Source organism: Accipiter gentilis, chromosome 24, assembly GCF_929443795.1.
Source record: "Accipiter gentilis chromosome 24, bAccGen1.1, whole genome shotgun sequence".
Lineage (NCBI taxonomy): Eukaryota > Metazoa > Chordata > Aves > Accipitriformes > Accipitridae > Astur > Astur gentilis.
Window position 1 is genome coordinate 23,614,258 of NC_064903.1, and position 17,976 is coordinate 23,632,233.

The 17,976-nt window shown below is 52.9% G+C and overlaps 1 protein-coding gene across 3 annotated transcripts in view; it reads right to left on the reverse strand.

Moving 5' to 3' along the window:
• The window catches only part of EDA (ectodysplasin A), an 81,966-nt gene extending 65,118 nt beyond the window's left edge, over window positions 1–16,848 (reverse strand). For all 3 annotated transcript variants that reach the window (XM_049827764.1, XM_049827762.1, XM_049827763.1), the window contains exon 1: window positions 16,459–16,848. In XM_049827764.1, the coding sequence (XP_049683721.1) occupies window positions 16,459–16,755 (297 nt within the window). In that variant the 5' untranslated portion in view covers window positions 16,756–16,848. The remainder of the gene's footprint in view (window positions 1–16,458) is intronic.
• Between the last annotated feature and the right edge of the window lie 1,128 nt (window positions 16,849–17,976).

A 17,976-nucleotide genomic window follows, 5' to 3' on the forward strand; every position in this document is an offset into this window, starting at 1 on the left:
AGGAAAAAGCAAAATATTTTTATTCACCAAAGGGATCTTCAAAGTGCAAAACATATATAGTGACATGTTTCCAACTGGGTAGCATAAAAATTTAAAACTTAATCCGATTTTAACCTAAAGCAATTTTTTAAGACTATCTGAGGCTTGCTATTATCAAAGTAATACTTGAGAGGTGTGAGATCGAACCAAGGCTTGCCTCCGTGCTCCTGAAAGGCCCATGACCCAACCTCCCCCTAAACAAATATGCAAACAAAAAGCTTCATTCCCCTTGCAGCTGTTTACACACACAGACAAGTGCTCCAAAAGCTAAAGTAAAGGTCCTGCAAACCTCGGCTGCCTGCTCTCCTTCGGTGGCACTGGGACACGGTCGGACCCAGCATGGCATCGCCTGAGGCTGCACCTCATCTCAGGTACAGGTCCTTTGGTCCAGAGCAAAATTGGTTTGGACTTTCTGCCAAAAAAAAGGAAAAATTTCTGCAAAGCCCTGCTGCACTAACAGAAAAAAATCTGATTTTTCAGGGGGTGGATGTAGCCTGAGGGTGAACCAAAAGCTGACTGTGGTAAATACCAACTTACTATATTTCATCGGGGTCTCGGAGAACACAGGCAACAGGAGAAGAACAGCAAAAGGGAAATTCTGCCACAGACATACAATTTGCACATGCACTCACTTGCTTTTATCCAACAATTAAAGCAGGAGACGTTTCTCCCCAGCCGCCGCTCGGCGTAGCCATTACCGATTGAGTGACAGCTTTACAGGCCTGAAAGCTATTTTGTGTAGGGAATCAACAGCGTGACACAGCCCGCGCAGTCCAGACACGAGCCCTGAACGCCGAATGGTACACAGAGCTGTCAACATACTTCACTGATATAATCAACTGAAAACGTATAGAGCTGCCTGGAAAAAACATCCACCCCGCCAGATTACATGCTCCGCTGCCTCCCACTGAACAAAAATAGTTTTGAAGTGTGCCAAAGTTCAAAAACTTTTGAAATACTAGTTTCTTACTGCAAAACAGATCCAGGCTGGTCAGAAGAGCAGCAGGTAACACCATATTGGTGATAAAAAGAGAAACATACCCACAAAAGTAGGCAAGGCTTGAAAAAGTGGGCAACGTCCACAAGAAGCCAACTCGTCTTCCTTTCCTCTTTTAAGTATTTGTTTTGCTCAGAGGTTCACTCAAAGGGATAAGAGCCACCAGCTTAGAGGTCTCAAACCATAGTTTGCATCAAGGCTCAGCACGGGCTACTGTAGCCCCCCTCAGAATTAGGGCCTCCTAATCCACGGAGTGTGACACCCCCCCCCCCCCCCCCCCCCCCGATGACACTGCTGGACCTTTCTCCAGCCTTGGACATGAAGCTCATGACCCAACCTGCAATGCCGCCATCATTCCCACCCAATACTCAATCCATCGCTGGTTGACTTTCTTCAACAAGATGCTGGAAGACGCGGTGATGTCCAACGTGTCACTGAAGCCTCCTTACCAACAAAGCCCAACTCTGCCGATCTTCTGCAGATGTAGCAATTGGCACTCCCAAAACAGGTTGACACCTCTCTCTTCCCTGTAGACAACAACCCTGGCAGATTGCGTTGGAAAAAACTTTTGTAGACGAAGAGCCCAAACCAACCACCGATTCATTATCTCTCAAACGAGCGGCACAATTCATTGTACCTAAAGCTAAAATTGAGCACTACGCAAGACACTTCATCCTTCCTGCAACTCCAGCTGTCAAACACATCTTCACCAGCTTTCAGTCAACCGACATCGCTACAGCTTCCTACATGAGCTCTTCCTAAATCACTCATCTTAAGGCGTGAAAGCCATTAGTACACCAAGCCCAGCTATATCAACCAACCTAAGACCCTCCGCAACAGCAGCTGCCCGGGACGCAGGACCAACAGGGCATCGCTTGCAACACGGACAATCTCTTCAATCTCTAAACCGCTGGTAACCACCATAAAATTTCCCCACAAAAGTCCAAGATATTCAAACCCAGAGTACTGGCCTTAAAAAAACTAAAAGCCAGAAAAAAAACCCCACGAAATTGCCCTGGGTTTTGTTACTGTTGTTACATCGCAGGCACCCATCAGCCTGACACGTACCGACACGAGAGCCCACAGGCGAACCGACGAAATGAACCACGGGGCTGTCCAGCTCACCCCATGTATTCGCTTGCTCTTTGTCAGACCTTTCCCCGAAGCACAATTAATTTGTGTTTTTCCTTCACTACCAAGCTCTTTACTAGCATGAACATTTAATTTGGGTCCATTTTGGGGCAAGACCCAAAATAAAGACCAGGGAAGAATTTCTGGAACAGCAATAACTCCAACTCAATTTTGGAGACGTAAGGCATATTTCATGCTAAGATGTCATTTACTAACATTTAATGCTAACAGTGTCATTTGCCCTTCAGCTAGAAGAAAGGCATGTAAGCAACCCTAACTAAACTGAAATTTCCCCATTGCAAAGCATTTCTGCCAGGAATCACAATTTGAGTGTCGTGTTTCTTATGCCCTTCTTTGTACAATAACCCTCTAAGTCCATGCTTACAGACAATGTTTTACGGCTCGGTATTATACATGCCAACGTTAACAGAGCATCCTAGACATCGTTTGGACCGACTTCAACGTCAGGGCCTTTCTGCATCGTGCAAATTAAAACTGAAAGAAAGGGGACCAGCTGGATCAGGACTAAAGTCACCGCTTTATAACCTGAACTATTATTACTGATTTTTCACGGCAGGCTGCCCCTATTTCTTACAAATGCAGTTTTGCTTCATTCTCCAAACAAGCAAAAGGACCAGGACAGACGGGGCGGCAGCCGAATGCGCGGCAGCCCACCTCCTCCCAGCAACTTTTAAGACCGATTCCAGTCCCAGCCCAAGGCAAAGCCGAAGCCCAGGCGGGGCTGGTGGAAAGCCAGCTTTTCGGGTGCCATTTCTACAGCCCCCTCAGCACACATCCCCGCAGGGCGGGCTGCACAAGCTATTCCCCTCCGCCCTCCCACCCTTTCCAAACTCAGTCTTTTACTGTCCAAAACAAATGTTTACTTTTAGTTGTTTCTAAACTGCTGCACTGCCTGCCTCTAACAGCCTCACGGACCGAAGTTAGAAAGCACAATGCAAAATCTTTCAATTCCAGTGCTTCTAAAACTTTGTTTTATGAACTATCTAACTATACTTGGCCTCACTAATTAACTACTAGATGCCAAGCAGTCAAACAAAGAGCAAAAATCATTCGTTATCTTGAAGCTGCATCTGCTCACAAAACCTACAGTGGTTTTTCGTTGCTATTGTTCTCAAGGTTTGGGCTTTCTCGGAAAGCGTACTTAATGATAACAAAATAGCTAGGTAAATATGTCAGTGAGACCTTCCCTGTCAGCCGTAGCCTTGGGGTGTGATTTCTGTTCACGACATAAAAATTTTTGCTATTTGCCAGATTTCAGATAGCAAACTTGGATCCCCGGGAAGATACCTGGCATTGCTTTTGTACACCAGCAGCAGGAATATTTAACTGCTTGAGTACCTGATCCAGACAAGCAGCTTGAAGCCACACAGGACCTTCACTGGGACCTGACCAAAAGTTTAACTGCCCCCATCGACTATCGTTATCAGAATTATCATTTAAAAATTGGTTTTCCAGCGTCTTCAGACGTGGGAAGAAGAAATGGGTTTGAGCCAGGAGGAACCAACAGCAGAGAAGCTCACGGTCCACGAGGTGGGGGGACACCAGCCCAGGGTTCTCCGGAGTTTTTCTTCCGAGCCCAACTGCAGCCACCCGCACGCAACTGGGCTCAGAAGCCCAAAAGTCTTCATTAAATGCAAACGAGCTAGTTCGTATTTCAGCCAAAATCCCCCCCCGCCTTGAATACTTTGCTCCCCTATCTGGCTACCGGAGGAGAAGAACTCGAGTTACTCTCAGCCTGACGGGACCCTCAGCCCTCGCCTCCGCAATGGGTTTGCAGAGGGACCCAGCGGCCCTCGCGTGGGGGGCTGCTGGGGGGCTGCGAGGACGGAGGGAAGGGGACGGGGCTTTGCTGGGCAAGGGGGAGCATCGCTAGGCACCGAGACACCCTAACTTCCCCATCGCTTCCAGACAGCCCGGTTATTCTGAAAAGCAAGAGAAAAGCAGACTGGCAGACTAGGGAGGAAAGAGTTGACAGCTATTTTGCTGTATCCAGCGTAATTTTCTTTGGCAAATCCAGCCTGTTGTTAGAAATGTGCGCCAGACGCCTGGATCGGCAGAGCTGAGCCTGCAGGAGCAGCGCTTTGTATTTAACACTTGAAGACCTCAACTTCCGAGAGCTCATCCTACCATTTCATACCAGCCAGCGCACGAAGGCGGCACATATGGAACCGACTAAGGCGCTCGATGCAGCGCCTATAAATTGTCCAAGCCTCGCAGCCGCACATAAGAGTGCTAACAACAACCGCGCCGTACACATTTGTTTGAAGTCAGATCCTGCTTTTATTAGGGGCGTGCTGCTTTCCTCTCCAGAGCCGTGCACCGGCTGCTGCTCCCCGCTACGTGACTTCGCCGCCGGCCGGGACCTTTGCAGCCGGGGATGATGCCAAGGTAGGAGGATGCAGCCGCGGGGACCAGTCCGGCTCCCAGCACCCAAGGGCACGGTGGGACGAGGTTCTCGCCCGTCGCCTGCTGCCGGTGTCGAGACCGAAACGAGAAACAGCCCCCGTGCACCGCGCCAGCACGCACGGGCGATGCGCGGGACGGAGCTCCGAGGTCTCCAGGGATTAAAAACGCCAGCGTCCGTACGAGTACTGAGCACGGAGGCTCTCAACGTCTCCTCAGGAAAATCCACCCTGCGAGCAAAAGAGGTTTGGTGTTTCTCATCCATCTGTCTCGCCAGACGCGGAGGCCAAGTGCAGCTGAGCAAGATTAGTGCTGAGCCTCCACAGGCTCAGCTAAAGGCTTTAGTCAAAGGACTTTTCCCCGCACACATTCCCTTCTACTTTGAACAAGGCCTCAGCATCGCTGCTACGGAAGAATGAGCTCGAACCCTATCACCGCATCAGCAAAAGCAAAGACCTGCTGCAAAGTCCAGCTGCGGCTTACTGACTCTTTTGCTTAAGAAAAACGAGAGAAAACTCACTCGTGAAAACGTATATAGCCCAGAAGGGAAGCATGCAGAAGGAAAGAGGTTTGCGTGTGTTTTCTTTCAACATCCTCCCATGAGCTTTGCTACCTGAATATCTTGTTTGTTAGCAGCGTTCCTGGGATTTCCCACACTGACAGTAAATAAGATATAAACGAAAACAAAACAAAAAACCACACCAAACCTTCCAAAACCCCAAGCGATCCCAGGACAGCGCTCAGGCGATACAAGTTTTCCCCAGAAGAATACTGCAGCACCAACAGAAGCGGCACCAGAACAAAGTGATTTGGGGTCTCATGCACCAAGCCGAGTGGGTTTTACTTCTCCTTCAAAAAAGAAAAACCAAAAAAACCCCTAAAGCAGCAACCGGCAGATACGCAGCTTCTGGCTACACGGTACTGGGGACTAAGCAGCCAAGAGCTCTCACACAGAGTTAATTTAAGTCTCCGCACCTGCTTCTAACCACGTCTGGGAAAGCCTGGGCTAAGGGCTGCTGAGCAGCGAGCCCCAGGACAGCGAGCCTCTGGGATGTTCTCCTCAAGCAGATGGTTCACCCTGCCCAGGAATGCCCCAGGACACCGGCCCCTCGCTTTAAAAAAGTTTGAAGCGTCTCAATTTTTTTCCTAGCGGTTATCGTAGGGGCAGGATTTAACGTCCCTGGGGTAATTCTGCACGTCCAGCCCGTTTTGGTGCAGCAGGACCCTGCACCTTAAAGCCCACCACTGTCATATCAGAAACATTTTCCTGCTGAAGTGCCTTGGAAGCTCTGGCATGCGAGCCTTGGCATGGAAAACCCCTTTTTCCCCCCATTTACCTGTTCTACCACCAGAGGCCGGAAAACTGCAGCGATGCTGCAAAAGTGACCGATGCCTAGATCTGAGCTCAAATCTTTCCCGTTTAGTTTACTCCTAAATTTGGGCTTTCAAAATTAAGTTCCAGGACCTGCAAAACAAAAGGGGCTTTGGGAAGGGATGCAGATGGGTCAGCAGCCACCGAAGAGGACCAGCAGCACAACAATCCTGCTGTGCTGCCTGAGGAGCTGGAATTAAAGCACAGCATCACCAGTAAAACAGCTGCACTTGCCAGGTAAGCTCATTCTGTCGGATAATACCAAGTTCTGCGCAGTCCTGGAATCTGTGCACGAGCCATATTCTGAGTCAAAACAACTCCTTTCAACAACAGAGGAAACAGAAGAAAACCCCAAGCCAGCAAAAAAGGTGTTGCTAAAAAGAAGATACAATAATCCTTTACAAAGGACAATTATCATCTTTAAGCTTTACCCACCCCACCCCCCCCCCCCCCCCGAAAAAAAAAAAAAGGTCTCCTTTCGATCTTCAAAAGAGAAAATCTCCCACAATTTACTCCAACGGCACAGAGGTAAGTCAGGTCCCGGTGGGAGCGGGTGAGCAGGGCTTCCCCTCGCCCAGGATCACCCAGCTTCCCAGCAAGAGTTAACACCACAAACCCAGCAAGCACCAACAAGCCTATCCATAGCTCAAAGGCAGCCAACGTACTAATTTAGTTCATTATCACTAAAAAGATAGTAACAGCTGCAGTTAAAAACCAACTATTTTCTTTACACGTTTTCATCCTGCTCTCTAGATACACCTCATCAGCTGCACGTCCAGCAATTCCTATTTTGATCTGATTTTTCTGCCATAGGGTATGTTTTATGGGAGAGCATGAGAATTAAAGCTTTCCAGGCAGAAACGCCACCCCTCCTAACTCCTGCAGCCCCAGGTTTCTCATCGCCTGATGAGAATCCGGGTGAAACGCACTGACAGGCAGAACGGCAGCACCCCACAACTGCAGTAAAAAAGAAAAATAAAACTCTCATTTCTCAGTCTGAACTGTTTAGTCCTCTCAGTGTCGCAGCAGGTCAGCAACCATTCCAGCTATCAGCTTTAAATGATTTATCCTATTTTCCTACCCCAGGGGAATTGCTGGTTAAGGTTAGCAGTAGCTCAGCAACTTATTTGCAAGGTCGAAGGAAATCATCGCTCCAAAGTTATTTCCTGGATTCATTTCACAGAGCCCAGCAGGCGGAGAAGACTGGAAGGATGGCGTGAAGCCTGTTCGGGCCGTTAGTGCCTGCCCCACGCAGTGCCCACAGCCCCACGCTTCCCTGGGAAACCCGGGAAAAGCCGCTGCCGCTTCCCGGATGAGAAAATGAAAGGAAGAAGCCAAAGATTTTTTTTTTTTTTTTTTTTTCCCTGCTGGACAAGGTACACTGCATTTATGTCTTCTCGCCACTGAAGCAAATGAGGTGTTTGCTGTGTATGTGGATACATGACATTATTTTCTCTTCCCTAAGCAGCCCCCTCCTCACCAGGGCTGCCCCCGGAGGGAGCAGGACCAGACGAGCATCTGCAGTCAATATACCCTAAATACCCATTTTCTTGCTCCACCACAGGACCTACCATCAGGAGCATTGGTCTCATCTTTTCTCCTGTTGCAAGCGCTTAGCGTTGGTTGGGTTTTTTTCACACAGAAAACCAAAAAACCCGCACGTGCCGACCTATAGAGACACGCTGACTGTAAGGGCGATGGAGAACGTGGGATAGAACAACGGAAAAACCAAAAGCCAAGGGATAGCGCTCCTCAGACACACAAATCTTACTCCTGGGGGCAGCACTGATGACGGAGGGTCCCTGGGTAAGGGAGCACCAGCCACCTCCCGCTGCCGGGGAGCGAAGGACGGAGGAGATGCTCTCCGAGGAGGAACGCCACCGTTGCGCTCCTTAAGATAAGGAATGGAAAACAGAGAAGGGACAGGACAACGGAGCAGCCGATTAAGAAGGTTGAGGAGGTTTATCCAAGGGAAAAGGGTGCAGGAGCGGCAGCACCCAGCTCAACTATCACGGGGCGACCAGAAAAACCACAGGACATCCCGGAGCATCAGCGCTGGTCCGAGGCTGGAGCCGGAGCCACCAGGGACGTGGGCTCAGCCTTGGCCCCACCACCCCGACAGAGCAGCTCCCCAACTCTTCCCCCCCTGTATAATTTACAATTAGAGCTGTTACACGCTCCGAAGTGGATTTTGCTGCAAGCGCTGGCTTAAGAAACTTTCTCACCGTCTTCCCCCTTCCACCTCGTTATGTGCCTCAAGAGGGATTTAAAACACAGAGGTAAAATGAATTGCAAAGAGGGATTAAAGGCAGCCAGCCCATCGCCCCAGGGGATCGGGTATTTACCCTGCTTTGTCACCAAGGGGCTGCTCCTGGGACACCGGCCCTCTTGTAAAAGGGGTCAAAACAGCAGAGACCGGCAGGGCCTCCTCTTGCAACGCCACGTTTGCGTGGCTGGCCGGCAGCTCTGTGCTCGCCCAAATTTAGCCCATCGAACTAGAGGCAGCTCTGCCAGGAGGGTTGGGGGGGGGGGGGGGTGAGCCTTCCCCAGGACTCTCCTCCTCCCAGGTCCTGCTGCAAAGCCGCGCAAATTCAACAACACGCAGCGGCCGCGACCCCGCACAATGCAACGCCTGGCCACGCGACGCCGTGCCGCTGCGAAGCCACACCGTGCCACGCAGCACCCGCCGCTCAAAGCTGCGCAACCCCACGCTGATCAACGCTCACTGCTGCAAAGCCAAGCGACACGCCACCATGGCTGCAGAGCCATGCAACGCCATGCCCTGCAACGGCGGCTGCTGCAGAGCCATGCAACGCCACGGCATGCAACGCCACGGCATGCAACGGTGGCTGCTGCAACGCCATGCCCTGCAACGGCGGCGGCTGCAATGCCATGCAACGCCATGCCCTGCAACGCCGGCTGCTGCAATGCCATGCAACGCCATGCCCTGCAACGCCGGCGGCTGCAGAGCCGTGCAACGCCATGCCCTGCAACGCCGGCTGCCGCAGAGCCGTGCAACGCCATGGCATGCAATGCCGGTGGCTGCAACGCCATGCCCTGCAACGCCGGCGGCCGCAAAGCCATGCAACGCCATGGCATGCAACGCCGGCGGCCGCAGAGCCACGCCGCTTAACACTCACCACTGCAAAGCCCTGCAACACCCCATGCCGTGCAATGCCCGCCGCTGCAAAGCCACGCACCGCGATGCCCGCCACCAGCATCCCCCACTTTTCTCGACGCATTTCGGCCTCCTGAAGGAACGCGACCCAGAAGAAAGCGCTGGAGGCAGGGGTTCAGCTCTGCGCGGTATTCCCCCTTTCCCTGCGCAGGCAGGAGGCGCAGCGCGCGGAGCTAAATCGCTTGCAGATTTACATATCATTTCAAGTTGCTGCTCTGTTCCTCCTGCTGCGAGAGCCATTTCGGAGGAAGTGCAGATAGACCGGGGAGCGACAAGCTGCAGCCGAGGTGCAGCTTCAGCAGGAGGATGCTGGCACTTGCCATTTGGAATACATTATGGCACTGGCATTTCATCAATACAATCTTGCATATTTAGTACTTTGCACTTACAACAGAATTTTATTTGGGCTTATGGAAAGAGCTCATTTTAATATCCACCCATCTGCGAGTAATTATTTCTGTTATAGTAGCATTCAGGCCCAACTGGCATCAGCACCATTAGCATACAAAAACAGTGCGTTTCCCCAAGAGTTTAACAAGGGAGCGCTTACAACTGCAACATGTAAAAGTCTAGGCGAGGGTTTTATTTTCCTCTCCTATAAAGACAGTTAACTATTTTAAAATTGCATCCAAATCTCACTGTAATTTTGTACTTGTGCACAATGAATTCTGACAGATTACACATCTTCAGAGACACGCTTACCACTTACTCACTGCGCAGAGCTTACTTGGTGCTTCGCATTCACAAAAACCCCTCAGCCTCTCACACGCGGGTTACCTTTCGCAGCCAGACACCTCTAAAAATAACATCCTCTTAAAGTGTTGAAAGATACTAAAATATAAAGTCATTAACATATAATAAGACTGGAATGGGAGCTTCGCATGCTCCGAAGCTCTCGGGGTTTGGCTTCCAGTCAAGAAAAATATATTGGATTAGTATGAGAGCAAAATTAGGATAATGTGCAGTTTAATTAGCATTACAAGATACTACATGTGTATGGAAGAGCAGAGAAGATTTATAGTATTATGCGGTAAGAAAAATAATGTTAAAAGGTTAGAATAATATCGGTTTGATATAAAGCACTACGTACTCTGAGGTTAAGTGAAAGATAACTCTGGAATGCCACTGAGCGTTCTTAAAAACACAGGTTTGAGTGTTTGCCAGTTAACTCATCTAAAAATCATGGAAAAACCCAGCAACTTCGGTCACGTGTCGGTCAAACACTTACTTTGGCAACAACAATGTTCTCCATCAAGTTGTTCAATAAACGCTGATAAAAAACTCCTAGTCCTTGCACGAAGTTGCACTATTTACCCTTGACGGAACGAGCAGAAAATAAAAATCAAGAAAATACACCGGCAAGCTCAGCTCCGGAAGGGGAAAGAGCCTGGAAAGGAAGGAAACACCGCGCTCACGCCATCCCACCGGCCGGCGTCCTCGGGACAGCGGCTGAAGCGACGGTCGCTCGCTCCGTTATTTCGGTAGCGCGCGCCCGGTGCGCGCCTCCGCTCCTCTGGGCGCGGGCAGGACGCCGGGGCCGACCCCGTCGGGATGCGTCATTCCCGCGTTTTTCTGTTTCCAACGAGATATCGGCATCCCCGCGTTCCTCCGTGAGCCGGAGCCTGTCCTCCTTCCCGTGCGTCGCTGAATTAACTTCATCCTTGTCCCCCACTGGCCACAGAGCGAGGCTGCCCGCGCTCTCCCCGGGGTAGATAATCCGCCTGGTGTTGACACAAGCTTTGAGACAGCAGTTGCAAAATATATTTCATATTTTCCTACTGCTTCTTCTCTCCTAGATGGAAGATTTTTTTTTATTTATTTATTTTTTTACACCTCCTCGCTATTCTCACCAGCAGCCCCAGCACTTTGAGGGCGTCCCCGGCGAGACGCGCCCGCAGCCAACCTGCGCTCAGGGACCCCAGATCCACAGCGATTTATTTTCTCGCTGACGGTTTCCCCCGCTTTCCAAAGGGGAATTCCTGAGCTCCAGCCTTCGCAGCCAAACAGCTCGCGAGCGGTGACGTCCCACCGCGTACGACACGGCGTCCGTCTCGCCTGCTCGATGTCAGGAGGCAGAACGAAACGCACCCACGCCGCACCATAAATCCCCAAAGTCGGCAGGGTGGGAAGGTGCCCGGTTCCTCCGCACGCCAGGAATTAAACCTACGGCACACGCAGGGATTCACCTCAAAGACTCGGGGTGAAGCTCATGCTGTACTTCAACTTTTCCAATTAACGCAGCGTCCCCAGCAGCCGCTGCCATTCTGTACCATTTTCTTTTTCGAAGGAGGAGCTGATATACTCATGCCAGATTTTGCACAGAATATTCATAGGCATAGTAGCAGAAATATGTTTTCTATTTGGTATCAGGCAACCCCGCTGCAGCCCCCTCTTCCCGGCACAGACCCCAAACCTCACGCAGCCTCAGGAATGTTATCCTCTCCGTCGAGGGACGGGCACCGTCCACACGTGCACGAAGGTTACCGGAGCCCCGAGGAGTTATTAGCCAGACAGCGCGCTGCGGTCTCCCTTTATTGCCCTGTAAGAGCTTCCTCCAGCTACAACCAAGACCGCCAAGTCTAACTCGAGGGAAAACCCACCACGAAGCGCATCCCTAACCACCACCTTCCCTCTGCCTGCGGAGACCCGGGGGTTCCACTAAGCCGGGATCAGAAGTCACGAAACCCCAAAGCAGGAGCCCTGAGCAGGTCTTTTGAGGTTAGTGCCCCGCAGGGCACCGCGCAGAGGCTGCTTTCGGAGGGGGCTAACGCGGGAGAGGCGTTTCCAACAAGACCCTCCGCTCAAAGCTTTCAGCCCGCTGTCGGGTTTCGGCTCGACCCCGATCCGTCACGTGCGGGTGCAGCCTCCCGGCTCGGGATGCGGGAACCAGACGCGGGGATGAACGTGCGCGGATGAGCTCGAGGTATGCTCGGGGAGGGAGAAGTCTCTGGAGCAGCTTTAATGCCTTTTAGACCCATCGAGAGCACGTTGTGCAAATCGCTCCCGAATGCTGCCTTTTATTCTGGAGCTGGACTCGAGAAGAAAGGGCAAAATAACTGCAATTTCACATTAGTGAGGCAAAAGACACCAAGGTGCCCTCACGGCTGAGCCCTAACACCCTTCTCCTTTTACACTGTGTAAGTCTTGCCAAGGTGTTCTGACCAACCCTCAAAACTCCATTTTGGCACAGAGCTACTTACACTGGACTGACAACGTTCGTCTGAGAAGGTACCGTACAATTATTCTGAGAACAGACAGCAGCAAGTACCTGGCCACAATTCCCTATTTTCCTTTACGACCCTTGCGTGGCAGAGGGTGGACAACAGACTGAGCGTGAAAGACAACGCGATGTCCGTCTGTCCTCTGCAACCAACGGCCCTTTCCCACAGCCGGTTAGAGGCCAACACGCCACAGCCCTTCTCCAGGTGAAACCGCCCAAATAATTCACCAAGAATTTCTCTGCCAGGGCATCCTGACCAGAAACAGAGAAAAACCTATATATAACTCCCTAAATCTCTTCCTACCTCCCCCTCAAGTACAGCCAGTTATTCATTTTTACTAAATATTAAAAAAAAAGCAGTGTGCATAGACCAAGTTGCACACCCTCACTATATTTCTTTATCCACGACTACAAGCAGAACACTACTTTGCCTCTAAAGCTTTATTCCTGTAATTTCCTTATCAAATGAGCAAGCAGGCTTTTAGAAGGCAGATATAAATTAAGGGGGCCATGCACTGCCTAACGACTGCTGGAACAGGAGGACCCTGACTGCTGCTTCAGGAGAGGGAGGGATACAGGTGGGAGAGGGAAGAAAACCAAGGAAATGAACAATTAGGGGGGGTTTATACCTGTTGCTTTGGCGGAATTAAAAATACTGGCAGGAAAGCAATGCTATTGCCAAGAATGCTGATGTAAGCGCTTCTCAAAAGCGGGTACGTCCCTCATCAAAAAGGCGAGAGGTGGAGACCTGGGAACGGACACCATCGGTGCTGGTGAAGGTAAACGCTGGTAACCCAATTCCTGCTCAGCACATTTTTTCGGATGACTCGGCAGCCGCCCCCGGCCACGACAAGCAGACAGCCCTCCCCGGCCTCCACAAGGAGTTTGATCTGTTGGATCTGATGGGTATTTGATCTTATTCCAAGAGGCAGACTTTGGCAACTTTTAAGCCCGTCTCGGGACACTCACAAGGGCACGCGCTTCGCCCGGCGTTTGTGAAAAACAAGTTTTTGCAGAAACGTGGCACGACATGGACTTGCTCGGAGAAAGCAGCACATAAACGATGCTCCGCGAGGCTCAACTATTACAGGGATGATTTTTTTTTGACAACAAAACACGATCTAGTTTAGGCATAAAGTATTTTAATGAGCAGTACGTAGTACCCTGCTGCCTCTCCTCCGCCAGCGGAGCCATTAGCGAAGTGCCCGCCGAACGCTAACGAACGCGCCGACAGAGTCACTTTTGTGTTCCACAGCGTGTCCGTCTGAAGGGATTATTTAGATTTTATAACGTCTGTCAAGGCCGAATGTACCCCCGATCCCCAAATCTGCTATCGCACCTCAGAGGGACAGCAATCGAAGAGTCGATGAATTAAAGCAGCACTAACAAACTTTTCATCTCGAAGCCAAACTGGTGATGCAACGCCCCGCAGCTTCTGGGACAAAGATGTGAACTACAATGCCTCAACCTCTGCCATGAAAAATTGCCCTTGTATCTTAAATGAGTTACATATTTGACTACCCTGTAAGATAGGGAAGCGGGGCGTTATCGAGCTGCCAAATCTCACTCCTGTCATGAGGTCATTTCTGGCACGTGGCCAGGCGAGATTTCTGCCAAAATCTCGGTGCTGACCATCGCTCCCCGTCCTTCCCCCCGCTCCTCTCCCTCCTGCCTCAGGTCAGGAAGCGGGGGGGGGGAGGGAAATAATAAAAATAATAATAAAAAAAGGTCAGGGAGAGGAATATTTTTGTTTTTTAAAATCAGCTTGTACAATCGCAATGCATGCAGTCATTACTCGGCCTCTTTACTGAAAATACTTCGCATAGCTAAACACAGCAAAAGGACCGTCTGAGGGCTCACAGCACCGCCTTTACGGGGACGCTGGATCCCCCCAACGCACCCCGACCCTGACCGGTCCCTGGGAGAGAGATGTCGTTGATCGGATCTCTTGAAATAATTATTTAGTAATTTCTGCTTAATTTATGTAAGCATCTGCCTCCCGACACACGTGCACGGGACCCCACTTTGGATTTAGCAGCAGCGCAGCTTGGCTGCTACCGGCTGGAAAGCAGCTGGGAGCCCCATACATACCCCAACGCTTTTCACACTGTTGACAGTAACTTCTTAAATAAGGCTGTTTGCAAATACCTCATTTCCTTGCTTTAATCGCAGAAGGGATATATTCACAGCATCCTAAGACACAGAAGGTGGTTGTTTTTAGCTGCACACAGACTCAAGCGAGCCGTAAGGCAGAAAAGTCAGTGAGAAACAGGAGAGCAGCACTACTACAAATAACATTAATTACACGTTGTCACAGCACCAGTTTCCAAACAGAGCGTTTTCGGTGCCAGCAGTTAGGCTGCAAGCTGTACGCTGCCCATTAAGCTCAGCGTTTCGCGTGCCCTTACTACAAGGAAACTTTCTCTCACAACCAACTGCTTCAATATGTCCAAAAGAATTTTTCATCTCACGCCTGACAGGCCAGATGTAAAATAAAGAAATAAATAATTAGCATTACCTTATCTGGAGTATGTCAGCTGTAGCGAGCGACGCTTGGATCTTCGTACACATCCAGAGACAAATTATCTAACGCTGTAATTTATGAATGCCTCAACTATTTATCCTGGTATTTCATTATACATTCGCTGGAAAGAAGAGCTCTAAAGACTAAACAGATCCAGCACGATAACACGAAAGGAACTTCAGCCGCATGCTATTACAAGACAACCTAAGAATTCCAACACGACATCAAGCTGCTCCGACTCACTTTATGCTGACACCGCTTAAGGACTGAAGGCTGGGGGGGGCGGGGGGGGGGGGAGAAGCAATGACCAGATAGCGCGGGTTCTCTCCGGTTCAACACTTACTTAGATTTTATTATGGGAAGCTGCAGAATCCAAATACCCACTGGAAGGCGCGAGCCCGGCTTTCCCGGGAGCAGCCGAGGCCGGCGCAGCGGAACGGCTGCCCGCTGCCAAGTAGGAGGAAGAGTTTCCAAACTCGCAGCTTTATCAAAGCTATTTTTGTCCTGCCCCCCCCTCCTTCTCCCCGCCACGCATTGATAACCAGCAAGGCAAGGACTGCCGGGGTGCTGAGGCAGGGCTTTGGGTCTCCGCTCCCCCCCCGACCCCTGGGATTCCACCACCCCCCAGCAAAGCCACCCAGCACCTTTGGGGAGCGGGCCATCCGCTCGCGAGGCTCAAAGGGGAGGAAACTCCTTCCTCCAGCTTATCCTGCTCGCAGCGAGGTTTCGTGCCTGGAAAAAATGAGCTAAGTTTGCGAGCGGAGGCCCCAGCTCCGCTCTTGCTCTCCCAGAGGCTCTCGGGACAGTCGAGCCCCCCCCCCAGGCACCACCGCTCCCAGGGGCTCCGTACAAAAATTGGAGGCAGAAGCCAACCTGTCCTGCACAGTTCGGGGGGCAAGGGACGGGGGGTGGGGGGGGACACACCCCTAAAAAAAGGCTGATGCATCTTGGTTGCGGTGCAAGGGCGGGGGGGGGGGGGGGTGGTAAAAAAAAAAAAAAAAAGAAATTTAACAAAAAAAATAATAATCAAAACCACCCCAGGAGGGGAGCAGTGGTGCGCAGGGAACAGGATTTGCACCGTAAAAGGCGGTGGGCCGGAGGAGCGGATTTAAAGCTGGGCTGTGCGGGGCTCTCCAGCCGCAGGGTCGCAGGGAGGAAGAGGAGGAGGAGGAGGAGGAGGAGAAGACCCCCCCGATCGATGGCTGGAGCGCCCGGGGCTGTCCCGGCCACAAACCCCGCGCTCTTCCCCCGCGGCAAAGGCCGGGCTGTCGGGAGCGGAGCCGACACGGCGGGGCTGTCCCGACAGAGCGACAGGACAGCGGCGGGCAGCAGCAGCAGCAGCAGCAGCAGGTGGAGCGCGGCCGGCCCTCGGCAGCCCCTCGGAGACCCCCGGAGCACCGGCCGCCCCTTCACGCTTTCCAGCCGAGGCAAAGCAAACCAAGTTCTCCCCAAACTTCACTCCCGCCAGCGCCGCTCCGGGGCTTTTCCCAGCCCTCCCACCCTTCTTCCGAGTGCGGGGGGGGGGGTGTGTGTGTGTGTCCCCCACCACCACCCCCCCCGGCCCGGCACCCACCTGCTGGCGCCTCTCCGCTCCCTCGGCGGGTCTCTGCGGCCGGCCGGCGGCCGGGGAACCGGGCGGTGCTGCCGCCGTTCCGTCCCGCCGCGGTGGAGCTGCGGGCTGGGGGCCGCGGTCCCGGCGGAGCTCGGAGCGCAGCTCCAGGTAACAGCCCAGCGTCAGGACGTGCAGCGCCAGCGACAGCGCGAAGAAACCCAGGAAAAGCCGCCAGCTCCCGCCGCCGCCGCCGCCGCCCCCGCAGGCGCAGCCTCCGCGGGGCTCGGCCGCCGCCTCCCCCCTGCGCTCCGTCCCCATGGCCGGCGGTACCGGAGCGGCGAGGCGCCGAGCCGCTACTGCTCCATGCTCGGCCGGGGCGCGCCGGGACGCCGCGGGGGCTGCGCGGCCGGGGCCGCCCCAGCGCCCCGCCAGGGGGGCGGGGCTCCGGGAGGGGCGGGGCCGGCAGGGAGGGCGGGGCCGGCAGGGAGGGCGGGGCCAAGGGGCCGCCGGAGACACGCCCCGCCCCCGCTCCGGTGCGCGGCCGGCGGGAGGGAGCGGGGCAGGGCGGGGGGGATGGATGGATGCAGGGATGGATGGATGGATGCAGGGATGGATGGATGGATGCAGGGATGGATGCGTGGATGGACAGACAGCGGTAGAAAGATGTCACGTCCGCCGCCGCTCCTCCCGGCAGCCTGTATTTTGCGGCGGCTGGCGGGGGACCATGCGTTTTTTTGGGGGGCACAAGGTGTTGCGGGTGCTGGGAGCTCACAGAGGGGATGGGATGGGATGGGATGCGCGCACGCACACCCCCCCCCCCCCCCGCAACCGCAGGAGAAGGGTCCACCGAGGGGTATCGCACGCCGGGGCTCCCACCCACGGGCACCCGCTGCCAGCCTGCGGCACGCGCCCGCGTCTTCCAGCGTCGTCTTCGTTCTTTTCTTTACAAACAGAGCGAAGAGTTACAGGCCGATGCGGAAAATAACAGGGCGGGGGGGTTGCTCAGCGCCGGGGTATACGTCGCTCGTGTTGGGAGCGAGCTGGGCAAGGGTGGAAACCGGGAGCTCGTCCGGTCCGAAGGGGAGTTCGCTGCAGCCCCCTCGGGACGGCGAATTCCCGAGAGCGGGGGCACGTTAGGCAAAGAGTCTCTCCAAGTGGGTTTCATCGCCGGGCGGTTGCACGTGCGGAGGATGCTCTGCGGTGAGAAATCGCAGGAGGGTTTTTGAGAGCAGATACCAAAGAGCCAGGGCTCGGCAGGCAGACTTTAATTCTGTAGGCACCGCTTGGAAGGCGAATGCAGCCGAGCGCTGGGAGCCCAGCAGGTTTTTGAATGTTTTGGGGGCAACTATCAACGCCTTCTCCAGCTTTTTGGAGGTTGATTCTGACTGCTAGAAATGCAGCAAAGGTGGAAAGCGGCTTGGGCAAAAGTTAACCGGGAAGAAGTGTGGGTTTTGAGAAGGAAGGCTGTGAACTTCAAGAAATCAGGCTTGAATAAACCGTGAGTTTGGGTATCTGTCCCTCAGAAGACGAGGGGTGGGG